At 42.8% G+C, this 13,734-nt stretch overlaps 1 protein-coding gene across 2 annotated transcripts in view; it reads left to right on the top strand.

Moving 5' to 3' along the window:
* Positions 1–2,036: 2,036 nt before the first annotated feature.
* jph3b (junctophilin 3b) overlaps positions 2,037–13,734 on the top strand; it is a 46,159-nt gene continuing 34,461 nt past the window's right edge. For both annotated transcript variants that reach the window (XM_029668298.2, XM_029668297.2), the window contains exon 1: positions 2,037–3,441. In XM_029668298.2, the coding sequence (XP_029524158.1) occupies positions 3,060–3,441 (382 nt within the window). In that variant the 5' untranslated portion in view covers positions 2,037–3,059. The remainder of the gene's footprint in view (positions 3,442–13,734) is intronic.

Below are 13,734 nucleotides of genomic sequence, written 5' to 3'. Positions count from 1 at the left end.
AGGCAATTACATCGTCTGTGGATCTATTGGGGCGATAAGCAAATTGAAGTGGTTCTAGGCTGGCAGGTAAGGTGGAGGTGATATGATCCTTGACAAGTCTCTCAAAGCAATTCATGATGACAGGTGAGGGCTACTATGAGTAATAACTTGGCTATATATATATATATATATACCTTTATTTAACTAGGCAAGTCAGTTAAGAACCAATTGCCTTGTTCAGGGACAGAACGACAGATTTTTACCTTGTCAGCTCGGGGATTCGATCTTGCAACCTTTCGGTTACTGGTCCAACACTCTAACCACTAGGCTACCTGCCGCCCCATACATGGGGTACAAGTACTGAGTCTGTGCAGGGGTATGAGGTAATTTAGGTAGATACGGTATGTACATATAGGCAAGGGTAAAGGATATATAATAAGCAGTAGCAGTAGCATATGTGATGAGTCTAAGGAGTTCCCACAAGGGAAGGGAAAAGGTGAGAGGAGGAGAGTGCATAGATGCGAGACGGAATGCAACAAACAAAGGGATAATGCTGTTATGCAGCTGCTATGAAAGTGAACTGTGTTTGCATGTGATCAGGGGTGTATTCATTCTGCCGATTCTGTTGAAAACCGTTTCATAAACAGAAGCAAACAGAACGAAACGGTGATAAACATACCTGAATTTGTCCAGTAGAAACTCTTCTTTGCAACTGTAGAACTAATGATTACACCCTAAATCAGCTAGATGCAGGCAAGAGTGTGAAAGGCGGTATTGAATGTGTCAATGTCTGTCTCATTGACTACTCAAATTTCTCTCGACCTGTGCACTTACGTTATAAACTTTAATTTGTAGGCTAGGTTGTAGCAACCACATGATGGGTATAGGGAAAATGTTAGTATCATGTAGTAGCCTAAACCTATCGATGTTACATCTAGCTGGGTGAGTGGGATATGAATGGCAGTAGGGGTGTGGACCATGTTAATTATTTACTGATGTGGACACCAAGGAACTTGAAGCTCTGGACCTGCTCTACTACAGCCCCTTGTCACGTTCTGACCTTTATTTCCTTTGTTTTGTATTTATTTAGTATGGTCAGGGCGTGAGTTGGGTGGGCAGTCTATGTTTGTTTTTCTATGTTTTGGGGTATTTCTGTGTTTCGGCCTAGTATGGTTCTCAATCAGAGGCAGGTGTCATTAGTTGTCTCTGATTGAGAATCATACTTAGGTAGCCTGGGTTGCACTGTTTGTTTGTGGGTGATTGTCTATGTTGATGGCTTGTTTCAGCGCAACTCGCATTAGCTTCACGGTTGTTATTTTGTTTACTGTTTTTGTATAGTGTTTCAGTGTTCAGTTCTTTCTTTAATTAAACATTCAACATGAACACATATCACGCTGCATTTTGGTCCTCCGATCCTTCTCGCCTCTCCTCTTCAGATGAAGAGGAGGACGACCGTGACACCCCTTCGATGTGAATAGGGGCCTGCTCAGCCGTCCATTTCCTGTAGTCCCCGAATCTCACAATGAAACAGAATTGTGGTGAATACAATCTTACCACAAGTACGAATGCTGTCTAATAAACTATCGTATAAACAGATTTAGCCGTCTCTATCTATTACCTTATAATTTGCGTACATGTTGATGAATCACGTTTTTATTCACAGACCAGAGATGGAGAGGTCAAAGGAGCTAAAGGATTAAGAAAGCAAATAAAATAACATCTCTACTTTTCAGGGCAGCAAAAGAGAGAGGAGACAGAGGCTTGGATCTTAAGCTGCCTCTGTCTCTTTAAAAACAGGAGCATGCAATCTCTGCTTTTCAGGGCAGCAAAAGAGAGAGGAGAGAGAGGCTTGGATCTTATGCTGCCTCTGTCTCTTTAAAAACAGGAGCATGCAATCTCTGCTTTTCAGGGCAGCAAAAGAGAGAGGAGAGAGAGGCTTGGATCTTATGCTGCCTCTGTCTCTTTAAAAACAGGAGCACGCATGTGAGGGGGAGGGGGTGTTGGCTAGTTGGAACAGTCCTCCTCTAATGAGGAGATTTGAGAGACACCGAAGAGAGAGAGAGACCCAACCATAAGGAGAAAGGGGGAAATGAGATGACAACAGAATGCAGGCTGTGATACATAAAAGAGCATGATGTATTGAATCAAAGGAAAAGGATAAATAAATCTGGATTTCTCACCGGCAAGGGAGCAAGAATAAAAGCATCAGTATCGCTAAACCACTTAAGGACGTGGATTAAAAAAGAGAGAGGGAAAGGGAAAGGAGAGGAGGAAAATAATCAGATCACTTGTTTATTTTCATGGTCCGTGTGCGCACTTGCTGTCGGTGAGAGTGTGCATATGTGTGTGCGCATATGGGAAGAGACTGCATTGCTGTTCACTAGCAGAGGCATCAGGAGAGAACCAAGCTGAATCCCTCTTTTCTTTCTCTCTCTCTATTTCTGTGTTGCACTGTGTGGCAGGAGCATGTTGGGTGGGTTGAGTACAAACGACAAGCTGAGCTAGCCAAAAGAGATGGACCTGTAACGCTGTAAATGCTGTTGGATCTGGCCAGTGGCTGTGTGGGATCCCAGGTTTCTAGGTGGAGCCTGGTGGTCTTCAGCTGCTAGGGAGAATTAAAGCTAAAAGCCCCAGAGAGGAGGAGGCACAAGTATCTGGGAGTGTGCCGGCAGTGGGGCCCTGCGTGGAGGGAGGGGGCCTGAACCTAAACCCCAAAGAAAAGGAGTTTGCTGCGTTTGTGTTGGCAGGGAGGACGCATGGCTGGCGTGGGCCTTCCCCCTTCTGTGAGCTGCAGCTGTAGGAGATTGGACCGGGAGTGAAAGTGAACCAAACCTCCAGGATAATGGTTTGAAGAGGTTCCCGCTGCTCCTCCCTGGCCTGACAGGAGGGACCCTACACTCTGGGGGTCTATTTTGCTTTTTCCTCTTTTTATTTTTCTCTTTAAGTCAACCCGGGGGATTTGTTTGGGTGTCTTCCTCCCCCCCACACCTCATCATCATCACTAACCCCACCTCCATATCTGTTTTTAGTTTGTTTTCTTTTTTTGAGATTTGGGGGATTTGCCAAAACCTATTTCATGCATGTCCACTGGGGGCAGGTTCAACTTTGATGATGGGGGGTCATACTGTGGGGGGTGGGAGGAAGGCAAAGCCCACGGCCATGGCATCTGTACTGGGCCGAAGGGCCAAGGCGAGTACTCAGGGTCCTGGAGCCATGGCTTTGAGGTGGTGGGGGTGTACACATGGCCCAGTGGGAACACCTACCAGGGCACCTGGGCGCAGGGCAAGCGCCATGGGATTGGAATGGAGAACAAGGGCAAGTGGGTGTATAAGGGGGAGTGGACAAGTGGATTTAAGGGACGCTACGGCCTCAGGGAGAGCACCGGCACCAGCGGGAAGTACGAGGGGACCTGGAACAACGGTCTTCAGGACGGATACGGCACTGAGACCTACTCTGATGGAGGTAAGACCCAGTCCCAGACCCAGACTGAGACATGTTTAATGGGTGAGTACCCTCTGTGTAAAGCATCAACATATGGATTTTGAGATACAGACCAGCAGGCCCATTCTTCAGAGTGATTTGACAGTATTCGGGAAACCTAGGTGGTAGGTGTCCCCACCCCACCCCCCTCCACCACACACACACATAATCTAAATGTATCCTGCTTCATTCTTCTCCTATCTCTCAGACACTCTCTAATCTCTTTCTCCGTCCATCTGTCAATTGGGAAAGCAGATCCGTCTCCCCTGCTCGTGCTGCAGTGGGAGAGACATTCCGAGGCCCAAATTAAGGCCACCGGACTCCGCATGCAGCCTGAGAGAGAGATTTCAGGTCACCCCCAAAGCATAGGGAACAAGCAGACAGACAGAATCATGGTAAACCTGGCTGGGAGGCCATAAATACACACCTTGAAGCTGACATTGATGAGAGTCTGGAAGTCCTTACTCTACCTCAAATTCACACACACTCTCTCTCTACTAAGGTGGATTTCAGATCCATTCTGATATATTTATCAAAACACTTCCTTTAGCAAGGCAACGGTACTTAAAACAATCACACAGTCAAAGGGCATGACGGTCTGTAGAATATTTTGATTTCTTCTGGTGAAACTTCCTGGTGCAACATCATAGTCTTAGAATAGAAGGTTCTATCTAGAACCTAAAAGGGTTGTCCAATGGATTGTCCCCATAGGAGAACCCTTTGAAGAATCCTTTTGGGTTCCATGGAGAAGCCAAAAAGGTTCTACATCAGTGGAGGCTGCTGAGGGGAGGATGGCTCATAATGATGGCTGGAATGGAACGAATGGCATCAAACAAATAGAAACCAGCCATCACCACGAGACCGTCCTCCCCAATTAAGGTGCCACCAAACTCCTGTGTTCTACATGTAAGTTTTTTTTCCTCTAATTTGATTTTGAATTCTCTTGTATTTTATATTCATAAAATGTGTGAAATTGTAAAATGCAGGGCTCCCTTGGTCTCAATGGGTATCCTTGTTAAAAATAGTAGAACCATTTTCACAGAGGGTTCTACATAGAACCAAAAAGTGTTCTACCTGGAACCAAAAAGTGTTACCCTATGGAGACAACGAGGAACCCTTATGGAACCCTTTTATCTAAGAGTGCATTGTTAAAGTTATATAACTCTCTAGCACCAGAACCTTACACAACTATGCACCCAACCAACAGTCCAATGAACACTGGCTGAGTCAGGAGAGGAGGCTAATGAGGACAGAATATGCAGAATAGATATGACACAGACAATATCCACAATGATAACAGTTACAGTGTCAGCTCTGAAGTGAGCACCAGGCCAGCGAGGCTTTGTTATAATGAAATGAGTATGAGGCATAAGATAAAGAAAGGGGGTTGGAGAAGACAGACTGGTAGATGAAGATGGAAAAGCCTACGATAGAATAGTGTACTATTTTCATATGAGAGACACTCCAGAGAAACTTCAAATCTACAGTATTCATTATGTAACACTTCAATGTGTCCGTAAATCAGTCAGTGTCTTTAAAATACTCCAAAATACTCTTCCTGTCTGAAGGCTTCAGTATTTTATGCCCAACAACAATTGCTATCAGTTGATTACACCATCTAACATTGACAATAAGAAAGTCTTGCATTCTACCCCCGAACTTTGCTCACACCCTGCTTATCATACCACTCCTCAGGAGAAGGATCTATGCCCGGAGCAGTTGTTTTTCTCTATATTTATATCTGTCTACCTCGTTCCACTGCATTACAGCAGTGGCGCCTCTGTCTCTGTACAGCAAGTTGCTGTGGGAACGCACACAGACATGCAGCAGGGCTGAGTGTCACAGGGGACTCAGTGTTGCTCACTCTGATTGGCTGGCTGACTCTGCTAATGTTGTTTACTTACTTGAGCAGTGAGCGCTTATCTGGCTGCTACATCATAATCACAGAAGAAAGTGACAGAGAGGGGGAGACAAAGATACAGAGAGGTTACAGTAGCATTGTCTTTGCTCTCCGGAGGAGTTAGAAATGGTATACTGTCAATGGCCATGGAATGAGGAACCCATCCAAGGAGCTATCTAAGGAGAACACTACAACAGTGCCTGTAAAAGAGAAGTTACTACATGTCATGTAGTGTTTTTGATGGTTGTTGACACTCCACCTTGATTGCTGATTAGCACATCTGTGATTGGGAGTAAAGCAAACTCACTGTACTGGGAGCTACAGGAAACTGTCCTGACAGTTGTTTCTGGATATGAGTCAATATTACAGTGCAGTAGCCTGTATGATTTGACCCCTGACCTACATACTGAACCATCATGGTTGTTTAGAAATGGTTTGTGCCCTGTAGAGATGAGGAGGGGCCTAATTTTGTAGATGGCCAGGCGATTTAGGTGATTGTATCCTTGGGCAAGGTGTGTTATCTAAGTTACTGAGGTAATCTTTTTGCTGTTGAAACCGATTATGTTAATGAGACCAAAGAGACACCAAGAGCAGTTCCTCAAAATGATGAACATGATGTGAACAAACGTTTGTGATGTCCCAATTCAATTTTTTGAGGGGAATTAACGTTCAAATCATAATTCAATTTTTTAGGATGTTTCTATGAGTTAAATAATCCTTAAATGGACAAATCTAAGACTGGGGCACATCATCGCCTCTCAAAAACTAAATCCCTTAACCGGATAACATCCGTAGTCGATTTAAGCTTACTGAGAGATTTAGCTTTTAAACTGCAGCTCATTTTGAATGTTGCCATTTCTCTAGCAGTTTCGCTAGCTGTAGTCTGTCCTGGATTGCAGTCTGTCTGTGTCTGTTCTAGCCAGCTCTTCTATGGTTGTCTTGCAAGCAGAGTGACATCAAACATTCCCATAGTCACATGATGCTCCTGTTTCAGAAGATGACACACACATTACGAAAGTAGCACCTGCTTACAGTCCAAACCTATCTTACAACACTGCTGTAGTGTGTCTCCTGTTCTGTCCCATGCACATTGCTCTGTGTCTCTCTCTCACACAAAAACACTCAAATCTGATCTGCAAGTGCTGACTTGATGAAATATAAAAATGTTAATAATTCATTGAAGAGTTCATCCAAACACACTTTTTGCCATCCTTACTTCAGTTTGAATATCCTATGTTATGAATTGTACACACTATGCGGTCGAGGGCTTTGTGTTGCATATTGGGGGGTCCAGGTCAATTGGTTCCAGGGTCAACACCCTGGGGGTTCAGGGGTAGACTTCGAGGTAGCCTACGTTTGCTCTGTTTGGTGGGTGTGGCTTGAAGTAATGAGTGACATATTTGAAGGGCAGCGGTGTATTTTGAACCCACAGCCCAACCCCCTTCCCGGTTTGTCAACTGGTTGTTCAGAACATCACTGTTGCCCTTTAATTGAACGTTGCATTAAAACAATTTGTCCTGAACACAGCTCTGGTGTCTTTTCTACTCCAAAATAAATGAAAATAAAATGATGGTAAGGCCATTAAAAGATCATTTCCCCCTCCAAAAATGAGGCTAACAACATATAAGCATGATCACCTGTAGCCCAACTGATGGAGCATAGTGGCTGAACCATAGGGTTGCCCATCTGTATTTGTGCTAATCATTAGCTAGATCAGTGCTTCCTAAACCCTTTCATCATGGGGGAACAGTATCTGCTGAAAAATATTATAAAGGAGAAATAAACCATTGAACCGCTGTGCAATGTCACAATCATCCCCATCAATGAAAACTAAGGTGGGCCAATTTCTTTTTTCAGTTGAAATCAAATGTAAAGGTGGTTCTGAAGCATTCTTAGGGTGATTATTAGGTTGCATTAACATGATGAGTGCTTTCCCCCAAAACATGTTGGCCTTCAAATGTGTTTTCTAAACATAAATATGGAGGATGGGTTGCTGCTGCTGATGGTCAGAGTATGTGAGACAGGCATGCTGCCTCTGACTGGGGAGATAATCAAAATCAAATCAAATTGTATTTGTCACATGAGCGGAATACAACTGGTGTAGACTTTTCCATGGAATGCTTGCTTAAGAACCCTTTCCAACTAGGCAGAGTTTAAATATAGTAATACAAATAGTAACACATTAGATATCAATGAAGATACACAAGAATGGAGCTTTATACAGAGAGTACCAGTACCAGATCAATGTGCAGGTACGAGGTATTGTGCAGGTACGAGGTATTTGAGGGACATGTACATGAAACAGGCTTGCTTGAGCCTACTGCTTGAGGTTCAGAGAAACAGCCCTTCTCTAATTCTGTAGCCTTCTAGAAACCAGTTGTTTCAAAGTTTATAATACTACCAAATTTGACTTTGAACTCACATAATTTTACCTAATATAACCGTTACCAATTATCAGTCATTTTGAGAAATACCGCTCACAATATAGTGGCACAGCAGAAGAGCGCTTCATTGGTTTATAGTTAATCCATGAGGAGCTCTTTGATCATGGGATGAAATACTATAAAGCAAAAAGAAGTTGCTGCTGGATAGTAAACACTGCGGAACAGCCTTTGTGTAAACAAACTTCCAGAAGTAGTCAAAGCACTCTTATTTAAAAGCATTTAATTTATTATGATCACGAACCCCCTGTCCCCCACCGCAAGTTATGCGCCTGTATGCTGCCTATTACAGTGGTCTCCAAAATGACTGGCACCCCTGACTGGCAATGCACAAACAATACTTAAACAAATATTTTAAAAAAATATTATAGAGAGAAACTCAAAATACCAACATGTGAGAAATGCTGTACTTTATTAATGTTTCAATGGAACCAACCAAAATCATTCAATTATTTAATACAAAATACATTTAACCAAAATCAAGGTTTCATAATTATTGGCACTCCTCATTTAGTACCTAGTGCCACCACCTCTGGCAAGGATAACAGCATGGAGTCTTTTCCTGTAATGTTTGACAAGGTTAAGGAACACATTTGGAGGGATTTTGGACCATTCCTCTATGTAGATCCTTTCAAAATCCTTCACATTCTTGGGTTTGCGCTTATCAACTGCCCTCTTCCACTCAGCCCACAGGTATTCGTTTGGATTGAGGTCCGGCGACTGAGATGACCATGGCAGAACATTGATTTTGTTGTCACAGAACCATTTCTGTGTGGATCTTGAGGTATGTTTCGGGTCATTGTCTTGTTGGAAAGTCCACCTAAGGCCAAGTCCCAGCCTTCTGGCAGAGGCAACCAGATTGTCAGCCAAAATTGCCTGATACTTGGTAGAATTCATTATGCCATCAATCTTAACCAGTGCCTCTGGAACTGGAATTAAAACAGCCCCAAAACATCACTGACCCCCCTCCATATTTCACCGTGGGTATGAGGTGCCTCTCCTTGTATACATCTCTGTTTTGACGCCAAACATCTGACCAAAACGTTCAATTTTGGTCTCATCTGACCAGAGCACCTTCCAGTCATAATTTAAATTACGTTTGACAAACTCCAAGCGCTTGCGTCTGTGTCTTGGGGCTTTCATCTCGCAACCCTTCCAAAGAGCCTGTGGATGTGGAGGTGGCGTCTGATGGTGCTTTTTGAAACCTGGTGACCCCAAGACGCCACCAAGGCCTGCAATTCTTTCACAGTGATTCTTGGGGATTTTGTTGCTTCTCTCACCATCCTCCTTCCTATCCTGGGGAACAAAATGCATTTGCGTCCTCTACCCGTGAGGTTTTTAACTGTTCCATATCTTTTGAATGTTCTAATAATTGCCCTGACAGTGCTCAGTGGTTTACTCAATTGTTTGTGGATCTTCCTGTAGCCATTACCAGATTTATGAAGGTTTATGACCATCTGTCTCTTTTGAACTGCTAGTTCTTTTGTTTTCTTCATGGTGTTGGATGACAAAGGGATATTGCATGTGTGTGTTACCTCATTTTTATACTCTAGTGAAACCGGAAGTGATGTCATGGCTCAATATAGTTCCTTAAGACTTAGATCAACTTAAATAAGTGGAATTTAATTTGTGGTTTAATTTTGGTAGATATTATTTACAATAATCTTTAAGGGTGCCATTAATTGTGAAACCTTGATTTGGAGGACATTGATTTTTAATTAAATCACTCAATTATTTTGTTTGGTTCCATTGAAACATTATTCAAGTACAGTATTTCTCACATGTTGGTATTTTGAGTTTATCTCTATAATTATATTGTTTATATTTGTTTAAGCATTGTTTGTGCATTGCCAGTCAGGGGTGCCAGTAATTTTGGAGCCCACTGTATATCAAAATGAGAGCCATCATTTGATTACAGGTTGAGTAAACTTGGAAAAAGTAATGCAATCTCGATTGGAAGGAATATACAAACAGCCAAGTTCAGCCTAAAAGCAGAACAACGCACATTGTTAAATACACTATAATAAATTATGTTTTGGCGCATAATCAAATCAGGGTTGCTGTGATGTGTCCGCGTCTCTGATCTTTCCGCGTTTAACCATTTGTGCTGCCGCCTGTACTGCTGTTCTAACGCATCTCGCAGCACTCCGGATGAAAACCTCCATCGATTTCGTTTTGACATGTGAGTTGCAGAGTCCATAGAAAACTAAAGATTCTTAGAAGATTATTGTAGGCTAAATGCATTACATACTAGGCCTTAATGTAAACAAGCTGTGCATGAAAACGACGGAAAGTGTTTTCGGGTGCGTTTCTTTCCAAATGTTAGCTGTTTTCATGGCTGTGGGGAAATTAAATAATATGCTCCCTGATTATTAACTCGACCGAGAGATGCCTCCACAATGCAGAATTTTCTACTGCGCCCGAGTTAACCGATGAAACTACTTACTGTAGCTTCATTCTGAAATGAAATAGGTTTTCCGACTTCCTGCTCGAGCTGTAAGGGCACATAGCCCGTGGGAAACTGTTCAGGCAAACCACAGATGAACGTGCATCCATCCACCCACCCCCACAAAGAGAACGTTTAATTAACACCATGGAGTCTATAACGGCTACGTACTGTACGGATGACACGATTCAAATAGGCCTGCCTATAACATGTTTTGCTTGATGTGAAATGATTCATGACATGCTTTTTATGTCAATGTCAATGAAAGGAAAATGTCACTGACATTTCAGGTGCGCATAATACCTTTTAATTTAATCAACACACATTTGTTCAAAGTTTATACAGATACTGCATTTTTTCTCTGCTAGATGTGACATTGGATTTAATTTATGTATATAATCCATGTTCATGTGTGATGCACCAGACATTATAGCCTAGCCTAGCTATGCTTGACTAATGACTGTAGTGAGATACAAGTCCTAATGGGGAGATTCCCATGGAGTCAATGGATCCCCAAAGACTCAGTTTACCCATGCCGCCCTCTCCTGAGAGAGAGAGAGAGAGAGAGACATCCATCCCTTCCCTACTTTCTTTATGCTGGACCTCCTTCACTGAGAAAATCTGCTGTTGCAGGTCGGGAACACACCAGTCTTTCATTACGGCCTTATTCTAGTTAATGTGTCTGCAAACTATAACAACAATATAATATGCTGTGTCATGGACCTGATCACACTTTCAAGAGAGGAGAAGTCACTTCTCTGTGTATGTGGACTCTGTTCCAGCCAGACATAACCCACGTTATTTCAGTCAGGAGTTTATTTCAGCTGTGTCAGCAAAAGCTGTAAAAATACAACATTTTCAAAGACACGCGGGAGAAGCACTCATACTCCTACTCACACACAGACACACACTCACACATTCTCAACCCCCCCATCTCTCTCTCTCTTTCTCTCTCCCTCTGTATTTCTCTCTTTACCTTTGGAGAGTCTGTGCTGGAGTTAGAGACAGTGGGTGAAGGTGCGGAGCAGAGAGCTGGAGAACAGGAAGTGATCCTGGATAGAAATACGAGATGTGCCAGAGCAGAGCTGGAAGGCACTGGCTAATTTCACTCTGTCTGTCTTGCTGTCACTGTCTTTCTCTGTGGGAATATAAATGTATCCTATCAATTGAGGCCTGTGTTTGATCCATCATATGTCACACAGCTGTTGACTGATCAGGCGGGTGTGGCCAGATGTCGGCCAGCTGTCTGTGACAGGAAGAGTGTTTTGGAGTATTTTAAAGACACTGACTGATTTACGGACACATTGAAGTGTTACATAATGAATACTGTAGATTTGAAGTTTCTCTGGAGTGTCTCTCATATGAAAATAGTACACTATTCTATCGTATGCTTTTCCATCTTCATCTACCAGTCTGTCTTCTCCAACACAGACACACACAGAAATATACAAATTATACAAAAAACACACACAAACCAAATGTTATTGGTCACATACACATGGTTAGCAGATGTTATTGCGAGTCTAGTGAAATGCTTATGCTTCAGCAGTATCTAACAGGTAATATCTAACAATACCACAACAAAACCTAATATCTAACAATACCACAACAAAACCTAATATCTAACAATTCCACAACAAAACCTAATACACACAATCTAGTAAAGGAATGGGATAAGAATATATAAGTATAAAATATATACAGTGGGGCAAAAAAGTATTTAATCAGCCACCAATTGTGTAAGTTCTCCCACTTAAAAAGATGAGAGAGGCCTGTAATTTTCATCATAGGTACACTTCAACTATGACAGACAAAATGAGAAAAAAAATCCAGAAAATCACATTGTAGGATTTTTAATTAATTTATTTGCAAATTATGGTGGAAAATTAGTATTTGGTCAATAACAAAAGTTTATCTCAATACTTTGTTATATACCCTTTGTTGGCAATGACAGAGGTCAAACATTTCTGTAAGTCTTCACAAGGTTTTCACACACTGTTGCTGGTATTTTGGCCCATTCCTCCATGCAGATCTCCTCTAGAGCAGTGATGTTTTGGGGCTGTTGCTGGGCAACACGGACTTTGCACAATTGGTGGCTGACTAAATAATGTTTTGCCCCACTGTATATAGGCCTGGCAGTATACAGCCCAGAGAAGATGCAGATGCCCACCGAGCTTCAGTCAGACTGCCAGGCCTGTTCTGAAGAGTAGTAGGTTTCAATAGGTTTCCATTCTAACTGTGGCGGCAGAAGTAGCAGCAGCACCAGTATCAGCAGCACCTCTAGCAGAAGTATCAGCAGCACCACTAGCAGCAGTAGCAGAAGTATCAGCAGCAGCAATAGCAGCAGCACCTCTAGCAGCAGTAGCAGAAGTATCAGCAGCACCACTAACAGCAGTAGCAGCAGTAGCAGCAGCACCTCTAGCAGCAGTAGCAGAAGTATCCGCAGCCCCACTAGCAGCAGTAGCAGCAGCTCCTATATCAGCCGAAGCAGCAGTAGCAGCAGCACCTCTAGCAGCAGTAGCAGCAGCACCTTTAGCAGCAGTAGCAGCAGCAGTGTGTTGCTGTGGGGGTGGGGATATCCAACACTCTCTCTGCTGTTGCCTTATTGAGCCATCCAACCCTATGCATTTCACTGACATGCCAGCCCACAGAGATCAATAAAGGCAAAGAGGACAGGGGAGTGTGTGTGCGTGTGCTTGGGGTTAGGGAGTTTGGAAAAGGAGTGATACAAACAGAGATACTGAGATTGGTTGGAATCCTTATAGGGGCCTAAATGTGCTGATTCCACACATAAGCAGCATATTATAGAATGCTTGGCACGTTGAATCACAGAGCAAGAGGAGCTATTACATCAGAGGGTTTGCTCAGTCTTTGGCAGCACGGAAAGGACAGAATATAGATTAGATAGGCTGATACTGTATATAGATGGATCCCATAGATCCGTCAATCCGGCAGTGTGTGTGTAGTGTGTATGTGTGCGTGTAAGAGAGGAAGATATAGAGAGAGAGGAACAGAGAGAAACAGAGAGCGACAGATAGAGAGATAGGCAGTGAATTGTCCTAGATTTCAGCACCACACAGTTGGACCTAAGCTGTAATGGGAAATAGAGGAGAAATCCTGCTACATCTAAAATACCAGCTACTAAGGCAGTATACAGAGGAAAAGTACTGGATTGCGCCTATTCACAGACAAAATAGACTCAGAGTGTAGTTCACGTTTTGAAACCATGCTACTATCTCTAAAGAAAGGCCTGTAATAATTCAAAACTGTCAAAACATCATGTCATGTATCGCATCGGGCTGAAAATCTGTCACATAACCTCACATAATAGTATAGCACTGAACTGAATTACGGAATCCAGAGAGCGGGTCAATCTCAGAGTGAAGCATTATTGTTTTGGAATGACAATTGGAACCTAATCTTTGACCCTAGCCAGTCAGGATCAGTTTGCTACCTCTACAGTGCATTTGTAAAGAATTCAGACCCCT

This window comes from Oncorhynchus nerka, linkage group LG9a, assembly GCF_034236695.1.
Source record: "Oncorhynchus nerka isolate Pitt River linkage group LG9a, Oner_Uvic_2.0, whole genome shotgun sequence".
Lineage (NCBI taxonomy): Eukaryota > Metazoa > Chordata > Actinopteri > Salmoniformes > Salmonidae > Oncorhynchus > Oncorhynchus nerka.
The sequence above is the reverse complement of the archived record's forward strand: the minus strand, read 5'-3'. Positions and strand labels throughout refer to the sequence as shown.